The following is a 22,340-nucleotide window of genomic DNA, read 5'->3' as shown; positions in this document are numbered from 1 at the left end:
TGCTCTGCGACGGGAGAGGCCACAGCAGTGACAGGCCCGTGTACCGCAAAAAAAAAAAAAAAAATCCTGGCTATCACATATAATTTGAAATACTTAGGACCACCTGACATTAAGGTGGGCTCCTCAGGACACTGTGATAAAGCATGTGAGAAGCCTTCACAGCAAGAAAGCACCCCGTCGGTAAAGACCTCCCCTCTGGCAGTGCTCCGAGTCACACGGCCCCAGGAAACACAGCTCACATCTCAGTCTTCTACTCTGTGTCCACAGACTGCAACGTGAAGGGTGTCCCGGAGCTGGCCACTCTGGACGGCAAGCCTTCCCCGACCTCTCCTCAAAATATGCTGCCGAAATACACACTGAACACCAAGTATGTACGGGTGAAATGTGTAGACTGGGATCTGCTTGAAAATACTCCAGAAAAATAAGTTGGGGAAAGAATAAAAGAAGAACGGTAGAATTTTAATAATCGTTGAAGCTGGACAATGGATATAGGAGGGCTCAGTATATTATTTTCTGTACTTTTGTATTCGAAAGCTCCATAACACAAAGCTAAATACAAACACACACACACTCACACACACACACACACACTCACACACACACACACACACACTCACACACACACACTCACACTCACACACACACTCACACACACACACTCACACACACACACACACACTCACACTCACACACACACACACACACACACACTACCCCCATGACAGGATTCACAAGAAGTTTAAATAGAATCACCTGAGAAACCTAAGAAAACTTGGATGACATAAATTTGATGTTATGAAAGAAGTGGAGAAACCATGCCTAGATCTGATGTAAGAGATCCCACTGAGACCCCAAGGATTCCGCACACACCCACCACTGGCAGGGCCTGTCAGAGGGCAACATGGCAGAGACTGAATAAATTATCTCGGATTTTTCGTGAGTTTCTAGGACACATGTGCAATTGCCAGAGGCAAAAACTAGATTCAGAAATACCAGTACATTTCAACCCTCCCAAGAATCAAAAGAAACCTCCTAGGACAAATGCAGAGGCACTGTCAAAGTCCAACAGCCTGCACCCCACGACAGAAGCTGCTAAACCTCAAGTGACCGCATTTCCATCCTCTCAGGGAATTTCCATGTCCAGCAACGGTCTGCTCAACAGCAGACCTAGAAAGCCTTCTCTGGGACTGTGTAAGCATAGCAAATGAGCAAGCGGCATAAGCTCTCACTTAAGAGGGAAAATTCGGGAGAAGTCATAGAGCAGAGGGTCCTCCCACTGAGCGTCTCTGCTGTTTCGTGGAGACACCGTGCGCTTCTCCTGATTCCCTCTGTCACATACAACCACCGTCACCTGGGACGAACAGGAAGTGACAGCGTTTCTGTACTGCTTCACAGCCCTGACGATTAAGAAGGGAGCTAAGTGAAGGAAACACACATACACACAGCATCTGAAGGGCCATAAATAACAGCTTTCCATGCTAAATAATTCTTCCCCGCCAAAACCAACCAAACAAGAAACCTCTTTTGGCTAATGGCAGAATCTAAAAAATGGTAATAGAGTTCTATCAATGGGCTTTACCAGACTCTTAAAAGCCACTTGCACAGAAAGAAAAAAGCTATTTTAAATGGTTCATTTGTCTTGGCATAAAAGACCTGCAAAACAGGTGAAAGAGCTACTCATGGCAGAATAAAATGTCTTTATATCCTTTTTCTTCATCTGTCCTTTTTCATAAGTTATAAATAATAATAAATTGCCCTCTGAACCCCAACTGAAGGGACAGAGCCCACTCTCCACTCTTTTTTTGTATTAAAAATAAAAATATAAAACTTTTTAGTAACTATAAGAACAAAACTCTACATGATGTATCCGTCTACACACTCAATTCACAAAGACGTCCAAAGTCTTCATTAAATATGATCAAAATAATTACTTACCATCCAAAGCAAAAAAGTGCAAGATAAAGGCCCAAAAGGGTAGCAACGACATGTCTTATAAAAGAGCTAGTTTTGCTTGAATGTAGGTAAGTTCGAAACCAAATGGCTGCTAGCAAGGCAAAGACTTGGCACACTACAAAGTTGACCTGTAAAGAAAAATTAAAATTTCATATTAGCAACACAGACTTGAATTTTTCATTTGATGTTACATTTAAATTCTCAGGACAAAAACACCAAGGTTACAGAAAATTAAGATCTCCCAGTTTACTAAAGAAACAAAACAAAAATCGGGGCGTCTTCCCAGAGATGACAGCCTCAAGTTCAAAGTGAAGGGCTGACGCACACCTGGGTGCTACACTCGGCAGGGACGCTGGCGCCCAGCGTGGGGAGAGGCCTGCGGGGTGGGGGGGCCCTGGAAGACACAGGGATGCAGACACAGAAATGGAAAGCACGGGGTACCCTATGGTTTGGGAGAAAGAGAAACTTATTTTAATGACTTGGGTGACCCTGTAACTGGTGGAAAAGAAGAGCTCTGAGTTTCTCCAAAACTCCTGTGGGTGAGGATCTGGTGAAGGTCCCCGAGAGTCTGTAGAATGCACCCTCTTCCATCTGGAGCTCCGTACCATCCCTGGCGAGGGGGTCAAGGGGACGCTGCTGGTCTGAAACCACCACTGAAAGGAACCAAACGTCTCAGCTCTGGGGGCCTCAAGCATTGGTCCAGGAGGCAAGTACGTGAATAAGAGAAAGCCATGAGGGATAGCGTTCACCCCCAAGCCCGCCAAGGCAAGTTCTTAAATGTCCTCATAACTCACCAGGAACGACATCGTTCTCAATTTTCAGGAATGCATACAAGCTGGTAATAGTGCAGCCGCTCTTTTCTCTCCCTTAACATTACTATTGCCTTTGCAAAATGATAAAATAAAAAACTACAAATAAGACTCTCCTGTGGTATTTAAAGACTCAAGAAAAACCTGCATTTCTATCTCTTATGAAGTAGATTCTCACAGAACGTTAAGGTACACATGCCTTAGAATCTACAAATACAAGAAAAATACGTTTGACATTCGGAACTTGTAAGAAACACATTTAACAACAACAAGATCACTGTTGCAGGGACCTAAATTAGGAACAAATCACACCATCTACATGTCGATGCTGCCACAGATCCACAGAGATATCTCTGCCTAAAGACACAGACAACTATGTGCTTTTTCTTGCATTACAAGGAGAAGAACAGTTGAACATTGTTGTACATTGTCTGAGAGACCATTGTTCTTCAAAACAGCTAGACTTAATACAAGCAAAATGTCATTCCAACAGGTTCTAAGCACTTTTTCTCTCCTAAAGGGTTCCAACAATATTTTTTTAATTAAGCAAAAAGTAGATATACCAGAAAAATGAATATTGACATTAATAACTACTCACATCTACAAAACTTCTTACAGTTTAAAAACTTTCAAATATCTCATAACTAAACAAAAAGGTACGGAGCATCTACTCTGGGCAAAGCATGGGAAACCAAAAGACGCATAAGCCCTGCGCTAGCCCTGGATGGCTTTAGAATCTAATGAAAAAAGCAGGGAGACGCAAGAGGGAAGAGATATGGGAGCATATGTATATGTATAACTGATTCACTTTGTTATAAAGCAGAAACTAACACACCACTGTAAAGCAATTATACTCCAATAAAGATGTTAAAATAAATAAATAAATAAAAATAAAAGCAAACACACGCACCAGGAACTTCAACTCAGTTATTAAAGACTATACAGAAAGTGCTTTGAGGACACCCCAAAGGAAACAGCATGAAGGGCTGACTGTCACAAAGTTGGGGACATAAGACCTAATGACAGCTGATCTCCACTAACATCCAAGGAGTCGCTCCCTCCCTCTCCCTCCTCCTCTCTCTCTCTTTTCCTATTTGGCTAACATAAAACAAAGTGTGAACTAATACAGAAGCATTCTAGAACCACTGACATACAGAATTTTGTATCTTTGTAAGCATCCATTTCAACGTTGTCGTCTTACAGAAAGTGAGACCAGATCTCACTCCAGACACTGAATCCAAATCTTTGGGGGCAGGCGCAGAAGTCGATAATTCAAAAAGAACAACACAGGTCCCAGTAATCCTCCAGGTATGAGAACCACGGTGTCGCAAAATTAGACAAAGGGCATTTTCAGCAAAAACAAAACGAAAACAAAAAACCCCAATGTGAAGGAAGCACTGCGGCTTGAAAATGCAAGGCAGCAGGGTGTAGTGGGGACAGCGGGAGATGACGTCAGGATGGGGGTGGGTTCAGAGAGGGGGGGCTCTGCATGTCCTGCGGAGCCCATAAGTGATGAAAAAACACCGACAAGGACTTCCCTGGTAGTGCAGTGGTTAAGAATCCGCCTGCCAAATTCAGGGGACACGGGTTCCAGCCCTGGTCCAGGAAGATCCTACATGCCGCAGAGCAGCTAAGCCCGTGCGCCGCAACTACTGAGCCTGCGCTCTAGAGCCCGCGAGCCACAACTACTGAGCCCATGTGCCACAACTACTGAAGCCCATGCGCCTAGAGCCCGTGCTCCGCAACAAGAGAAGCCACCACAGTGAGAAGCCCGAGCACCGCAACAAGAGTAGCCCCAGCTCGCTGCAACTAGAGAAAGCCCGCGTCCAGCAAATAAGACCCAATGCAGCCAAAAATAAAATTAATTAATTAATTAATTTAAAAAACAAAAAACACCGACAACATGTGACCCAAGCTCTGCTTTCGCAAAAGAAGGACGAGAACAAGGAGTGTGTGGCAACAGGGTGCGGGCCGCTGCTGTCCCAGCCTCCTTGAGAAAGGAGGGCCTCAAGTGGCAAGGAGACAGAGAGGAAGGAGCCAGCTCGAAGGACACTCAGGCCACAGAGCCATTGGGACTGGCCACTGGACCAGGGCCTGAAGGAAGAGGAAAGGCCGTGAGTCATCAGTGGATGATGACATGAACCAATGCGGGGAGGCGTGGGTCCTAGGGGAGAAAGACTCCCCCCCACCTCGAGCACGCTCAGTTTGAGAGTGTGCAGGGGGCAAGCATGCTCGCTCAGACGACATCTGCGAGGCGTGTCTGGAGCCAGCAGAGCAGATGCGAGTCTGGGAGTGATGGACACGGCGGAAGGAGAGCTGTGGACAGACAAGGGGGCCCAGGGCAGAACCCCACAGCAGGCAAGTCACAGCCGGGCCAAGTCACAGCAGCAAGAACGGGCACACTGTGTGTGGGCGGGGCCAGAGGAGGCTCAAGAGGCCACGGTCACGGTCAGGTCACAGGGCACAAGATCCAAGACAAGCCACCTACCTTGGCAACTGCACCTTTATCAGTGAGCTTGGCGAGAGCATGTCCAGAGCAGAAAGCCACATTTCACAGATGAGGAAGCCGAGTCCCAGTGTTTAGGTAACCCGTCCAAATTAATACTGCCTACGAATAATTCACACGTTACCCACTAGCGGCCAGGACAGCTGCGCAGGAGACGCAAGATGCATGACGCGGGACCCTGCCCTGAAAGCACGCAGAGCTAGGGCACAACTGAAGTGCCAGGGGGAGAGCCCCGGGAGCAGGTGCAGTTTAGACCCTGGCCTGGGGGAGCACCCAGAGGCACAGCGGGAATCCGGGCCTTGTGACTGGGCTGCAAAGGAGAAGAAGGGTCCGGCCAGTCAGACAAAGGTGGCAACTCGAGGAGGAGGGGGCAGCAATTCATATCAAGAAAAAAAACCTGTAGGATATGCAGGTGGGGAAATGCAGACTGTTACTTTACATAGGAAACACCAGAATGGGCACACACCCAGATGTACAAACAGCTGTTGTGAAAGGTCTTAAAGGTAAAACGTTCCCATATCTTAGTCATTCTTTCATGGGCGGGGTAGGGCTGGGGAGGCAAATGCATACTGCAGATGGAAATAGAGCAAGAGAGAACTAACAGACCTACGAGGCGTGGACATCCATCACATCACGGGCTGGCCCTTTCCACGACTTCCCGCCTTTAATCCTTGAAGCAAGGTGCTACTTCCCGGGGTTTACGCGGCCAGCTCAAGGTCACTTACAACACAAGTGAGTACCCCAGGCTCTAACCCAGATCTGAGTCTAGGCTGTTCAACGGCTGCCTCTCTACTTCTAGAGGAGGTCTGAAGGTCCAACCTGATTGCTACAGACAAGACCATATAGAGAATTCGCAATCCGCAAAGTGTGTCCCTCCTAGCTAACAAAAGGCCGCCGAACGGCTACTTCCTACACCTAATACGCACAATAAAAGGGAAGCCGCGTTGAGCTTGCGTACATTTGTTTTGGTTTGTTACAGGTCAACCCTTCGTACAAGCTTTCTTCCAAATGGAAAGAAATACAGACCCAAAAGGCTTTATGTTCTTTTCTTCAACACCATTTTGTTGAAAATACACCTATACAAGTGACCTGATGTACCCTCAGAGAACTGCCCCCAGAAATGTGGGAGCGGGGGTGGGAGGGGAGGCAGGGCGCAGGAAGCGGAAAGAAACAAGGGTATAAAATCTAGCTAATTTAAGATTTTTTTAATTAAAAATTTAACTTTTGTGAAAAGTTGCACAGAGAAGTACCTGTGAAAGCACCTGTTGTAGACAAACCAGAGGATGCCCTCTGAGGAGCACGTTCCACAGGAGGTGGTGAGAGAAGAGTTTTCTTCGACACCAAATGACGTGGTTCAACCTCACAATTAAGTCAGCGTCCAGGCGTGCAGGGTGAAAGCCTGCTGCTCAGGAATTTATGCCACTCCAAAGAAACAGCAACGAGATTCACTTATTTTTAAGGATATTCAAAGAAATTATTAATAATACCCCCAAACAAATTTGCAAAAGCATTTAGGGAGGGAAGCGTCCACGACAGTGACATCGGAGGCTTGTCAGCTCACCTCCTTCCACGGACATACCAAACCAACAGCTACACCTCTTATGAAAAACTGTATAAACTGCCACACATGCCATGTGACAGTTCATTACCGCCACATCAGAGCCAAGCGTTCTATAATAAGCCAACAACTGGCTTATAATAAGTTGAGAGTGAAAAAACTTAAATTTCAAGGCAGCTCAAGACGAACAAATACCATATGATATCACTTATATGTGGAATCTAAAATATGACAAGTGAACTTATCTACGAAACAGACGTGTGGTTGCCAAGGGGGCGAGGGGAGTTTGGGATTAGCAGATGCAAACTGTTATATATAGGATCGATAAACAACAATGTCCTACTGTACAGCACAGGAACTATATTCAATACCTCGTGTTAAACCACAATGGAAAAGAATATGAAAAAGAATGTGTATATATATATATGTATAACTGAATCACTTTGCTGTACAGCAGAAATTAACACAACATTGTAAATCAACTATACTTCAATAAAATTTTAAAAAGATGAAGTGCAATTCTCAACAAATTAACAGAAGTACCCCCAAATCAGCTGCTGCCTCCATATCTCTATCAATGGAACATAGATTACATCTAATGTTACTTTTCTATCAGTATAAATGGCTTTTGGGTAGCACACTTACATTCTTAGCCAGTGGCTGCTAAGGTAAACAGGCAGTCTCTGGGAGACCCTGCATGGGCGGAGCTGGGGGAATGAGGCACACAGCCCGTGGCCAAGGATCCTAGGGGTTCTCAAGGCCCCACAGATACAACCTTTAGCATCGTCAGCACTGTGCTTGCATCCACCAGTGTAAGTCCAGCTGTGTAATAACCACCTGCATAGCTGATTAGAAATAGAGTTTTGAATACTAGCCCCAGAATTCTTATTCCCCTGGTCTGAAACAGAACCTTGAATTCTTTTTTTTAATTCCGCAGGCAAAACTCGTGTGCTTTATGTTTGAGAAATGTGTCCTCATCAACCAACCTCAAAGTCAAGTAGATACAAGGGGGCCCAAAGGCAAGGCAAAGAACCACTCGTATCTTCAGGAAATAATATAAATTAAATCCATATAAGATACCATTATGTATCGACCAGACTGACAAACTTTTTAAGTCTGACAATACCAAGTAGACCATGGTGTGGAGCAATGGGATCTCACACACGCTAACACAACCACCTGGGCAAACAGCTCAGCACCTTCTTACAGGACTAAAGATATTTACACCCTAGGACTCAGCCACTCCACGACTTAGAGGTATAACATGGGGATCAGGAGACATGTTCAAGAATGTTCAAAACTGTGCTGTTCATAATAGCCATATGCTAGAAAACACCCAGTGCCCATTAACAGTAAAACGGCTAAATATATGGTGGTGTATTCATACAACAGGCAACACACAGAACAATGAAAATGAAAAATTACAGCTTCTTACAGCATATGGACTAAACTCAACACACAACGCTGTGTGAAAGAAGCCATACGTCTCTTGAATTTAACTCAGAGGAACACATACAACATAAAAACATATGTTTATAAAAAGTTCCCCCAAACAAGCAATAAACCATACTGTTTGGGGATGCCCACATGAGTGGTAAAACTATAAAGAGCATGAAATGAATATCGCTGAAGTCAGCAAAGTGATAATCTACGGAGGAAGGGAAGAGGTCACAGTGAGAGGCATACAGCGGGCTTTTGTGTGCAGGCGATCATCTGTTTCTTGCCCAGGGTGGTTACAGAGATATTGGCTTTTTAATTTTTTGTTAAACTTTATGTAATAGCTGTGGTAACATTAGGTGTCTGTAATAAACAGACACACAAAAAAGTACGCAATGGCTCCAACAAAACTGAGGCTCAGGTAACAGTCTAGAGCAGATATTCCTGGGCAGTGGGCAGCCGTCCTGCGCAGATGATTTCGGGGTCCTGGCTCCGTTTTGTGATGCCATCACCCAGAACCTCATCATGGCTGCATCCGGCCTTCGGAAGGGAAATGTGAGAGGATGGAAAAGGCACACTTGTTTCTGAAGAGCCCTCGCCTGAAAATGGGACGCGGATCATTGTCTCTCATACTCACACACAGAGCTAGTCACAGAGCCCGCCCCCCTACAAGGCTGACCAGGAAACGTGCCAGGACAGGAAAAAAACTGACTTCTGGGGAAGAGCTAGCAGTCTCTACCACACCATTCTCTGGAAGGAAACCCCAGTAATTGGTAACAGTGGCTGCCCTTCAGGGTACAGGACAGAGGTAAAGGGAGACTTATTTGTCATCGTACAGCCCTGTCCAGCTTTTTATTTTGCACCATGGACATGTATTATCTACCCCCAAATAAATGTTTTAAAAGTAATTCATGCTGGGACTTCCCTGGTGGTGCAGTGGTTGGGAATCCGTCTGCCAAAGCAGAGGACACGGGTTCGATCCCTGCTCTGGAAAGATCCCACATGCCGCAGAGCAACTAAGCCCATGTGCCACAACTACTAAGCCTGCGCTCTAGAGCCCGCGGGCCCCAACTACTGAGCCCACGTGCCACAGCTACTGAAGCCCGCACGCTTAGAGCCCATGCTCCGCAACAAGAGAAGCCACCGCAATGAGAAGCCCACGCACTGCAATGAAAAGTAGCCCCCGCTCGCCGCAGCTAGAGAAAGCCCGCGCGCAGCAACGAAGACCCAATGCAGCCAAAAATAAATAAATAAAATTGATTCTTTAAATAAATAAAGTAATTCATGCTTCTTTTCAAATTTCCAAACCAAAAATTGAGCACCAGGATTTAAGATTGTAATTATCTCATCTCCCTACACTGAGTCTGCATTGCTAGCTTCATCCTCCTAAATTTAACACAACGGCAGCCAGGTCCTACAGCATATAAGCATTTTCAAACACGATTAGGCCACTGCCACAGAAAAACAACTCTTTCAAGCATAGGGTAAATTAAACTCCACTCCTACTAGAAGCAACATTGGTAAATTAAACTCATTTAATTCAACAACCACAACCTCCCCATAAATAGTAAAAGTGAATCCCAACCAAAACTTTGGGAAACAAGTCTTTATAAACTGCCATGGAAATCTACAGATTCGCCAGAAGAATAACATTCTGCACAAAATTCAAATTGGACACATGAACAGAATTCTTCACTGCATCCTCGTCTATCTTACCATTCTACCCAATTGGCTTGTTTCCTCCAAGGACCCGTATCTTAGTTAACGGGATCACCCCGCTCCTCGAATAGAAACTATGGAACCTGTACTCATACTTTGGGGCTTCCAGAACACTTTTTAAATCAGTTCTATACAGCACTTGTCACTTACTGGACTATTAGTCTGACTTTCCCTCTAGGCTGTGAACTTCTCAGGGCTTGGGAACAAATTTTATTCATCTATGAATCCCTACCCATCCCAGACTGCAGTGCCTGGCTCCATCTGTGCTTTTAATTTACTGAAAGAGTGGAGGAAAAAAATATGCTTCAAGAGTTTGCCTAAATAGTATAGAGTATTATGAATATACCAGCTCATACCTTATCTTCTTCCTTAGAGACTTAAGGCCTTAATAATAATTGCTCCAATTAGAAACTCCGTAACAAGAAATAAAAAATAAATATGTAAGCGTAAGTATGCATTCTCCTCAACATTCTGTAAACGCTATTTAGGTAGAAGAAAGCACAGACATGGGAGATTCTGCACTCATAAAACTCAGAGGTGGGCAAGAAGACACACAAACGAGCTATAACAACGGTGGCTGCCAGGCAGGTTGGGAGGCAGAGGGCACGCCTCTTGGGGCTCCATCCTGCCTCCTGAATTACATGGCAACTGCCTACCCGAATCCCACATAAACAAAGCACACTGGGTTTAGCCCGCAAAGCCCCGTGTCCACCAGGACAGGGCCGGCCCTTAGATACAACTTTCCCTCCTCTTCCTTCCCAGACAACAGCACAGAGAGCTGCAAAGTGAGAGCCCAGACATCCCCTAACCTCCTACTCTGTGCTAAATTTGACGACGTTAAAAAGAGCCAGACTCCCGGCTCTGACAGATCCTGAAGCGTATTCTCAGATCATCCACAGAAACCAAAAAGTAGTAAGCTTTCTCAAAGGCACCGAAACAGAAGCAGAAAGCAAGTGATTCAATCAAGACACCAGAGATTAAAAGGACACACCTCTTACCTACGAGGTTAATGAGAGGTTATTTAATTTCAGTCTTGCCATCTATACAAGATTCCTATGAACGAAGAAGGAATTTATTTCTAACTGCTTGGAAAATTAAAAGGTGCTAGATTCATTGCATCCACAACTGCTAGATTATGAAACTCAAGTAAAGGCAATCTGCGGAAATAAGCTGAACCCAGATAAAATAAACTCACCATACACACATCCCAAAATATCACACAGAGCACAGACACAAAACAAGGGCTGATCTGCTTCGCATCAACACCACTTGTCAAACGTACTCCGACAAATGACTGAGGAGCTCATTCCTAAAAAGGATAAAGGGGAAATAAATATAAGAACAAGGAACCATCTCCCCTTTTATTAGGAGCATTTGTGGTGAAAGAGAGAGACTCAATATTTATCTCTTAGGTGGTTACAAATAATATTAGCAAATCAGAAGACTTACTAAAGGGAAAAAGGAAAAGGAGTCTAAATTCACAATGATGCAATAAACAAATGCTAGTACATCCACAGAGAGGATATTACTTAGCAAGAAAAAGGAATGAACTTTTGTGACACTCACAACATAGATGAATCTCAAAATAATTAAACTGAGTAAAAGAATTCAGAAAAATGAAGAGTGCAATTCTATTTGTACAAATTTCTAGAAAATGCAAACTAATCCATAATGACAAAAAGCAGATCCGCGGTTGCCTGGGGATGCGGGGCAGGGAGAAGCAAGAGACAGGTATTACTAGGGGACACAGGGAGACTCTGGGGTGATGGAGACGTGCGTTATCTTTATTGCAGTGGTGGTTTTACGGATGGATGCATGTGTCAAAACATTCAATTGTACACTCTAAAAAGGCACATTTTATTGTACGTCAATTATACCTCAATAAAGCTGTTTAAATTTTTTAATAAAAATAAATCCACATTGACCATCATTTGGGTTTAACTGCAAACCTTAACAATGTGATTGAGATTACCTTTGCTTTTGGAAAGATATTTCATTTCAGTTATATATCCTGCTTTGTGGACAAGCAATTGACAAGCAATTTTGGAAGGAATACAGATGTGGAATACTTAAACGCCTGTATTTCCTTCCCATTCGTCACTTTCACGGTTTAAAAAGCTAAAAGAATTTTAGTGAAAATTCCCATCACTTCAAGTTTCTCACAGACAGCTTCTGTGACTCAATAAATGTCTGATTTTCAGAAAGAAGGAAAGACCATGCGGTCCGACTTCCTCAACTTAAAGGAGGAAACTGAAGATTCCATCCTCTCCCAGGAATTCATGTCTACACTGCTGACACCTAACTTTGTAATTTTAATCTTGATCTCTCCACGGAGCTTCAGACTCGCCACCTCCTTGAACAATGATAAGTATCCTAAACTCGCTGCAGTCAAAAGGGTACTTAGTCATCCAGGCAACTTCTCCCCCAAATCTACCTATCTCAGCCAGTGCACCAGCACAAATTCAGTGGCTCAACCGAACACCCAGCAAGCACACACTCTTAACACCTTCCACGTCAAATCCGTCCCTAAGTCCTTTTAGCTCTGTCTCCATATTGCATGTGCCATGCATGCCCTGTCTCCATCTCCACTGCTGCCATCTCTTCTTGCCTGGACGCCCAAGCCCACAGGGGCTCCCTATGTCCCCTCTTGCCTCTCCAAGTTGGGCACCACACTACAGTCATGTGACCATGTCAGTCCTCCTCTTTAAAAAAACACTCCATCCAGCAGACTGCCCATCATGGTCAACATAACATCTTAACTCCTTACTCTGCCCTCAAAGAGCCAGGCCCCCTTTCTAGCCTCATCTACCACTATTTCTCTCACTGGCTACCTTTCAACGCGGGATCTTCCCTAACACACCACACGCACCTCCGCCTCAAGGCCCAAGCCTCCCCAGGCCCCCATACCTGGAATGCACAAAATGCAGACACTTCACCCTTCACATCAGAACTCAAACATCATGTCTTCAAAAGGTCCATGTATCTTGCAAGCTAAAGCAGCATCCCAATCATTTTTTAACATCTACTATATCTCATTTTACTGACTTTACAGTACTCATCACTATCTCAAAGTATCTTGTAAATCTGTTTACTTATTTATTATATTTCTAATACCCATTCGTTCATTCATTTCTGCTATGACTATTAGAAGCTTTAGTCCAAATAAGAATAGTGACTTAACTTGAAAGCATTCATATCCAGGGGCCTAGGTGCTACTGGGTAAAAAGCACCCACCCTATTAAAAAAAAAAAAAAAAAGTCAATTTTCGCTATCCTATTAATTACACAGGCTTCAAATGATGCAAAAGACTCACTTTTCTCCTGGGTTACCTCATTATCATCAGATTTCAGTTCAATACAATATCAACTTACAAATATGTTGACTTGATTTTGAAATTACATTGCCTCCCATCAAAAATAGTACACTTTCAATAACAATCATGTCAACATAAAAAGTATTAACTTTTAATGATTACCTTGGGGTCTGAACACCTTGCCATTGGAATATTTAGCCATTAAGCATTTAAACAACACATTATCTGAATGAGCCAATGTAAGCATGTTTAATTCCTTTTTTTTTTTTTAGAACTTTTAAAGGTTTCAGACACTGCTACCCAGAAAATCACAATTGATCATTATGCCTGTTAATGTCATGTAGCTTGAATTATCCTATAGTAAATCATTAAGATAATCACTAGAATGTACATTTCATGAGAACAGGGATTTTCGTCTATTTCGTTTACTGTATTCCTCAGCATCTGTTTCTGACATATGACCAGCATGTGACACATGTGTGTTAAACACTTGCAAACTCATATTTTGTTTTACCTTATTCTGATCTCCATATTATTCCAAATTTATGTGTCATCTCTTCTTCCTATTGCTTGATGTTATTTGAACACTAAGCAGGAGCTAAAAAGTAATTCTTGGATCTAAATCACAGTAAGAATTTGACCTGCAAACTCTGCAGTGTCATGTGGTAAGTCAATCACAAGAGATCCACCTGGGTCCTGCCACATAGGCTGTCCTGGAAGGCCAGACTCCACCAGTCTGATACACTGACTGCCCCAGCAAACTGCTAACAAGTTTCTGCTCTCGGGCTAGGAGGGAAGCCACAGCTGGCAGACCATCTGTACAACACAGATTATCAAATATTTACACCAACTCCAAGGTGAATATTAAGCAGCACCACAGAGCTGATAAAGTCACATAATTAATTCATCAAAGGCAGCGATTTCGACTTATAGGAGGGGAGTCTCTTGAGATGTGTCACAAGTACGTATTACTAATGAAAGTTAAAGTAGTCAAGTTTGTGAACGACTGACTTTAATAAAGTTTCCCCTCAAAGGAAAAGGCAATCGAGATGCAACTAGTTTGCTGGGAACTACACGTATCAAAGAGCACAGAAACGGGACCACGGTGAACGGCACCAAGCGCATCACAGCAGGCCTATGGCTGCAGGTCTAAAGTAAGCGGCTCATAACTACCTAATAAACCATAGACACAAATCCCTGCTCTGGCCCTGACCAGGTAGTCTCTGGCATTCATTACCTCTTTATGCAATAGCTTCTTAATATGAAAATAAGAATACCCTCTATCTACACTTCTAGATTATGAAATATACCAAAACCCCCCAAACAAACATGAGACATACTTCTGATCCTTGACCTGACGTGGTCTGCCTAGCTGGTCAGCTGGTTCAGACCCCATGAGGGGAGCTCCACTTACAGGAAGTATCTAGAATAGTCACACTCGTAGAAACAGAGAGTAAAATAGTGGTTACCGGGGGCTGGAGGAGAGGGGAAACAGAGAGTTGTTTAATGGGTATACAGTTCCCATTTCACGAGATGAAAAAGTTCTGGAGATCTGTCACACAATGATGTGAATATACTTAACGCTACCGAATCGTACAGTTAAAAGTGGTTAAGATGGTAACTTCTATATATTTATATATGTTATCACAATGTTTTAATTTTTAAAATTACTTTTTAAAATAAATAAATAATCGAGAATGTCTTCATTGAAAGACACCGTAAGGAAAATGGAAAATCAAGCTACAAACTGGGAAAAGATATTTTACAACACATATAGTGGAGAAATAATTCAAATCCAAAACAGAGAGAACCTGTAAAAATCAAGATGAGAAAGACAAACTACCCAATTTAAAAACAGGCAAAAGACAGGACTAAGCATTTCACAGAAGAGGAAATACAAATGGCCAGGAGCTATATGAAAACACACTAACCTCACTCGTTCAGGAAAAATGAAAATGGAAATCACAAAAGATCTTTTCATACCCACAAGACTGGCCAAAATTTCTTAACCTGGTAACAATAGGAGCCAGGTGCTGGTGTGGATGAGGAAGAAAAGAACTTTTAATACACGGTCGGTGGGACTGTATTCTGATATAACCACTCTGGAAAACATTTTGCCATTGTTTAGTAAAGTTAAAGATACAATCTCCATGACCATAAGGCCACCAGTAGGGAGACAAAACTTAGAGAAACTCTTGCACATGTGACAAGGACACATGAACAAGAACGTCCAGTGCAGCATTGTTTATACGGTAAGAAACCGGAAACCATGCAAACGTCCTTGGACAGGAGAACACAAACAAGTGAGAGTATATTCACACTAGTCCAGAGTGAAAATGTACGAAGCACAGCTACAGCCACCAATGTAAATAAACGTAACCTGATGGAAAAAGCAAGACTCAGAAGAAAACACACAGTATGAATCATTTACATAAAGGTCAAAATCAAAACTGAGCAAAACTAAACGGGATGCTGTTACAGATACACACGTTTGTGGTGAACACTATGAAGAACAGCAAGGAAATGATAAACCCCAAACTCTGGAAATCACTCCTCTCCTGGATGAACCCTAAGAGGGGCACCCAGGGAGGTTGGAAAGGTTCTCCTGAAGCTGGAAGCATGAGGGAGGGTTTCACCATCCTCTGAGAGCACGTGGTACTGGTACACAATCTCCTGCAAATCTGATTTTTATAAATACTCCCCAGAAAAGGGAAGACGTACTGGTACAAAAGGGATCTAAAAACAAGTAAAGAGCTTTGGGGGAGAAAAGGAAAAAAGAAAGCACTATAACTTCCCCCAAATTCTTCATTTACTCCATTTTCTAAGTGATAATGGACCACCTTCTACGTATATGGCAACTTAACACTTAAGCCATCAGTACCGCTGGTCAAATGTTACGTCATTTGATGTGTAACTGTCAAAGACCTTTAGAAAGTCCTATTATGGCGCCAAATAATATAAATCCCTCAGTCTCCTCTCTTCATCATCACCAGGAGAGGAACCAAGACAGGAAAGCCGGTCACCCGCACTGGTCACAGGAGAGAGAACGCAAGCAGGAGGGATCCAGAAGGGGCCACAGGGCTGGCGTTCTGCCTGAGAGAAGACAAAAGACACAGCCGTGGCCGCGTCAAAGTCCAGCTTGCGGGAGGCCTCCCACTTCTGCCTGGCTTCCCTCTAAGGAGGAGGAGATGTAATGCCCTGCACACTGGCTGTCTCCCAGACCCCCAAGATATATGCACACAGTTCCTCGGGGAAAAAACTAAGACATCCGAATCAAATTCTGGATTTCCCACTGCTCAACTGGCCATAAAAGCTGGGACACAGGGCTACTGATGCTGACCCAAATCATCATTTCTTCTTTTTGTTCATGACGCGCTCAGAAAGGACATTTGTTTGACTTTCATTTTTCTCATCATTCTGATCAAACTACCACAGGCTCTTTATTCTACCAAACCAAAGTCTTAGTCTGAAAGCACAATGGAATTATTGAATTGCGTCCTGAGCCCTGCCCTCCATCCTGAACTCCAGACTCACAGTCAATGGTCTACTCAGCATTCCTTCTTCAAGTCTAACAGGCTCCCTAAGCTTAACACGGCCAAAGGAGACTCTCTATCGTTCCCTTCCCACACTCCAAAAGCCACATCGCCCCCGGAGCCCCCATCGTTGACCTGCTGCTTAGGCCAACCACGCAGGACAGGCGTCGCCCCAGACTCCTCTCCCTCACATACATCCCTCACCAGTAAGTCACGGCAGCCCCTTCCCCCAGGAGCCCCCGAGCAAAGCCGCTGCTCGCACGCCACATTCTGCTCTGCCTGGCTCTCCTCTAGCGCTCCACGCACTAACAAGCCGAAAGGAAACCAGATGAGCTCGTTCCTCTGTTCAGCTCGGCAGATGGCCTGCCCCCACGTGCGGGCTGCCCAGATGCCCTCTTCCGGAGGACACTGTGGAGAGGCAGCGTAGAAAAGAGCAGCATCCATGGAGAGCCCCGACGAGCGTCATCTCAGCCAGGTGACAAGGCTGACATCAACAGCGCTAGGTCAGGTTGAAAGACATGCCCTGGTTATGACGTGACGGAAGTGACACTGCACCTCTGTGCTCTGCTTCCCAGACATCCACCAGCCAGACTAGTCGTGAGGAAAACTTTGGACAAACCCCACCTGAGGAGCTTTCTACAAAATCCCTGATGACTCTCAAAGCTATCAGGTCACCTAAAACAAGGGAAGTCTAAGAAACTGTCAGTCCGGAGGAACCCAAGAAACATTGACAACTAAATGTAAATGGGAATATCCTGCACAGGGTCCTGGGTCACAGGAAGGACCTTGCTATGGACTGAATATTTGTATCCCCCCAATCCATACACTGAAGCCCTAACCCCCAATGTGATGGAATTTGGAGATGGAACCTTTGAGATGTAATCAGGTCATAAGGGCAGGGCCCTCAGGATGGGATTAGTGCCCTTATAAGAACAGACACCAGAGAGGGAGCTCCTGCCCTTCTCCCTCCCCAGACACACACACACACCAAAAAAAGTCCACATGAACACACAGCAAAAAGGCAGCCATCTGCAAGCCAGGGAGAGAGGCCTCACCAGAAGCTGACCACACTGGCACCCTGATAAGGACAATTGTGATAAAAGACCATCCTAATGTAACACATTAACAACAGGAAAAAGTGAATGTGGGTTATATGGGAACTTTCCGTCTATCTTCACAACTCTCTGTAAATTAAAAGAGTTCTAAAATTAAAAGTTAATTAAAAGGGGCTTCCCTGGCGGTGCAGTGGTTGAGAGTCCACCTGCCAATGCAGGGGACATGGGACCGATCCCTGGTCCAGGAAGATCCCACGTGCCACAGAGCAACTAGGCCTGTGCACCACAACTACTGAGCCCACGCACCACAACGACTGGGGCCCACAGACACACAGACACAATGTGAAATTTAAGAACATCAAGGAACATGGAAGATCCTACTACTACTCTTCAAGAAAGAAAATCAGGTCAACTACTCGTTAAGAGAATTAGACTAGCATCAGACTTCTCATCAACAATACTACATGCTGAAAGATAATGGCACGATATCTTGAAAGTTATAAGGGAAAGATATTTTCAACCTAAAGTTGCATGAAGATAATTTCAAATATATAAAGAGGCAGAAAACTTACTTTCCATGTAGTCTTTCTTGGGAAGTTACTTGGAGATGCCCTTCAGCAAAAATAAAAGTCTAAACCAAGAAAGAAGGCAAGGATTCAGAAATAATGAGTTTGGCTCATAGGTACAGTAAAAGGAAGCTGAAGAATGCAAACTGTGCAGTAGGCCAGGGGAGCAGTCACCCCACATTTGAGATGGACAGTGAAAGGCTCCAGAAGACCATTATCCAAGGGGAGAAAGATAAATTCTCGAAGTGCAGATGTTATCCCTAAGGGCGTGGAATTCAAATTTTTTTTTTTTTTTTTTTTTTTTTGCGGTACGCGGGCCTCTCACTGTTGTGGCCTCTCCCGTTGCGGAGCACAGGCTCCGGACGCGCAGGCTCAGCGGCCATGGCTCACGGGCCCAGCCGCTCCGCGGCATGTGCGACCTTCCCGGACCGGGGCGTGAACCTGTGTCCCCTGCATCGGCAGGCGGACTCTCAACCACTGCGCCACCAGGGAAGCCCCAAATTTTATGTTAATAATATACCTTCCAAATTTCTACAACGGGCAAGTATTGTTAATTTTAATAACAAAAAATTTTTATATAAAGAAAACTTTTAAATAGCAAATTTAAATGACAGAAAATTATCTTTAAAGAGTTTTAAACTTTGCCTGCTTCTCTGCCTAAAACTAAGTCTTTGGAAGTTTTTTTCCTCCCAAAGGAGAAACAATGACCATTAAAATCTTACGCTCCCCAGCCCACAAAACAAAGAAAATAGTTTCCTTTCCCATTTAACTGCCAACAAAAATGATCAGTTTTTAAGGGTCCCATTCTGTGTCCTACTAGAAGTGATTTACCAAACAAACCCATAATTCTAAAAAAGTTATCCACTCAATAGTAAATCCACACACACACAAAAAACCTTTCCATGATATACTTTTTTTTTACTTTATTGAAGTATAGTTGATTTACAATGTCACGTTAGTTTCAGGTGTACAGCACAGTGATTCAGTTTTATATAGATATATAGCTAGATATCCTTTGTCAGACTCTTTTCCCTCATAGGTTATTACAGAATGTTGAGTATAGTTCCCTGTGTTACACATTAGGTCCTTGCTGGTTATCTGTTTTATATAGGAGTGTGTATGTGTTAATCCCAACCTCCTAATTTATCCCCCCTCCCCCATTTCGGAAGTAACTGACTATCAAAAGCACTTACTGGCCCGTGTGCACATAGCAGTGGAAGCCACACTGCACAAGTGTCACCAGCTCTGGGTTCTACTCCAAGTCCTGCCAACTCACCAGCCAGGAGGCCGGGGAGGCACCAGGCAGCTGTGGCCCTGCCGTCTGTCTGTCTGCAGCCAGAGCATCGGGGCGCGGTCATGAGGAGCAGTGGGGTGGATGGAGCGATGAGAATGAACAGCGCGTGCCAGCACAGGCGGGCGCTCACCACATGCCGGTGATGTCACTCCATCTGCCCGTATTCCGAAACGTCGTTCGTTGAGCAGTTAGAACGTGCGAGGCATCTTACATCCTCCATTAACTAAATAACACTCCCAATGACCTGGAAAATAGTCGCTCTCCTCCCCATTTTAAAAACAGGAGCTCCGAAAACTACTATTTTCCAATACACAAGCGCTAATTCTGACTACGGGGCTGAAAGCGCCTGGCGTGTCCAGGACCCGCGCAGGTGGTGTGCTCCAGGGACATCCCGAGGAGGCAGGGGTGGCACCCATTCCCCCTGCAGCCATGGGGAGGCGCGCTTGCCCGGATGTTGAAGACCAAACCTAGTCTTGAGAATGTGCCATTTGACATTTTAATCTGCAAGTGAAATCATGACTGCAGAAGCCCAAGGAAGCCCCAGGGTAAAGAAAGAGAAAGGCTGTCTCTGTCAGAGCTAATGCAGGTAATATTCGCCACAGTGAAAAAGGAGCACCAACATCGTTACAGACTTCACCGTGCCACCACGCGCCGTCGGAAGAGTATGTGACAATGCTGTCAGGGCACAGAAACAGCTAAAGCTAAAGCATCGCTAAGGACGACAAGGAGCTTGGATTCAAGGACACCTGAGCGGGGAGGCAGACAGGAAAGGGCTAACGACTGTCTACTAGTGACATCTGCCCTCTTCTTAAACTCTGTGAACATATGCACACCTTCCCATAAAACATTCACTTACTGTTCATATTGGGATATATCAAAAAAGACCTCACTGTGTATTTCAATAATTATTTCTCCTACTTTGTCCTTACTTTTTTTAAAAATAAATTTATTTATTAATTTATTTTTGGCTGCGTTGGGTCTTCGTTGCTGCGCAGGCTTTTTCTAGTTGCGGTGAGCGGGGGCTACTCTTCGTTGTGGTGCGTGCGCTTCTCATTGCAGTGGATTCTCTTGTTGCGGAGCACGGGCTCTAGGGCACGGGCTCAGTAGCTGTGGCTCACGGGCTCAGTAGTTGTGGCTCACGGGCTCAGTAGTTGTGGCTCACGGGCTCAGCAGTTGCGGCTCACGGGCTTAGTTGCTCTGCGGCATGTGGGATCCTCCCAGACCAGGGCTCACACCCGTGTCCCCTGCATTGGCAGGAGGATTCTTAACCACTACGCCACCAGGGAAGTCCCTGTCCTTACTTTTTAACTAGAAACACATCCTAACATGTGTAAACTATCCGTCACTCTGCAGGAGCCTAACTTCTTTACCACCACCTATGAATGTGAAGAAAAGAAACCTAGTGAAACCTAGATAAACTGAAACATTTTGGGTGTGTGCTCTTTTGTTTAGCTACTTTCTTTGATGAAGCAGAAATTGTTTCAACTACTATTGTTAAAAATCTTAAATATATATATATTAGTCCACTTTCCTTTCTTGGTATTCACTCTTTCTTATCTCCTCCTTGGTCTAAAAAGAATTTAAAGCAGATTCCCTTCTTCTGACTCCAAAACCCACGTTCCTTCCAGTAAGCCATTCTTCTTCTCAAACAAATATCCATTCACTGACTGCTACAAGCCAACACTAGCTAGTCTAGCATTGGAGATTCAAGAGATAATGAAGAGCTCCTTCCCCCAAGAGCTTCCAGTCTACCCTAGTGAATAAATATTTTTAAAAAAACCAAACACCTATTGTAGTCCAGTACGATAACTGCTATAATGTTATAATAGTAATGGCTAATAGGTATTAGCATTCGCTATGTTCCAAACTCTTTACAGAGAAAATATCTGACAGAAGTCCTCCCCACAATAGGTACTACCTGACTGGGGCACCCTCCACTCCCCGGGCCTCCTGTTTCTTCTGGTGCAATGCTCCCGCCTCCCCGTCAGAGGAGGAAAGACTTCACTAAACCTTTGGGGCTTCCTTTACACCTGCCAGCCTCAGCCTGCTTCACTGTGTGGGAAGTTAATTGGGGAAGTTGCTCCTTCGGGGGAACCTGCAGGCGCCCAGCTCTGCCTGTGTCGGAGGAGTTCAAGTAACTCAGGAGTAAAGTACTGGGAACTCCACGTGGCAGGACCCCTAAGTCACACCCTCCAATTCAGCTTTCATCAGTAAGGCCGACAATTTGATCCACGTCTGACTCGTGTATCTATCTCTCTCTCAGCCAGGGCTAAATTTGGCAAGAAAGGGTTATTAATTACTAGAACCTGAAAACGTCAGCATGATCATTAACTCTATTTTATATATGAGGGAATGGAGGCTTCTACAGCCTAGAAAGGTTAAGCTTCCTTCCTAAAAAGCGGCAATACCGCCATTTGAAACCGCTGCCTCACAGCAAGAGAAAAATAAGTTCCCAGACTGGTATTGCATTAAGCTTAAGCTGAAATTCCAAAAAGGAAAGAGCAGTTAATGCTAAAACAGGTCATTTGTTCTATCATTTGCTGCTGTAAATTGTATTCAGTTAGCATTAAGAAATTAAAATCGAAAAAGCACATATA

At 44.3% G+C, this 22,340-nt stretch overlaps 1 protein-coding gene across 2 annotated transcripts in view; it reads right to left on the bottom strand.

Annotated features, from left to right (window-relative positions):
* MBOAT2 (membrane bound glycerophospholipid O-acyltransferase 2) overlaps nt 1-22,340 on the bottom strand; it is a 109,702-nt gene that overhangs the window by 67,105 nt on the left and 20,257 nt on the right. The window contains exons 1-2 of one of the 2 annotated variants that reach the window (XM_073791601.1): nt 6,519-6,626; nt 1,936-2,081 (exon numbers count right to left, since the gene is read on the bottom strand). Coding sequence is in view for 1 of the 2 variants with exons in the window: in XM_019943320.2 (XP_019798879.1) it covers nt 1,936-2,081 (146 nt within the window). In the remaining variant the exon portion in view is untranslated. Of the gene's footprint in view, nt 1-1,935; nt 2,082-6,518; nt 6,627-22,340 lie in introns of those variants that run through there. The other variant, XM_019943320.2, reaches the window with a different exon arrangement.

Source organism: Tursiops truncatus, chromosome 14 (assembly GCF_011762595.2).
Source record: "Tursiops truncatus isolate mTurTru1 chromosome 14, mTurTru1.mat.Y, whole genome shotgun sequence".
In the NCBI taxonomy this organism is placed as follows: Eukaryota; Metazoa; Chordata; class Mammalia; order Artiodactyla; family Delphinidae; genus Tursiops; species Tursiops truncatus.
This window is presented reverse-complemented; position numbering and strand designations above follow the sequence as displayed.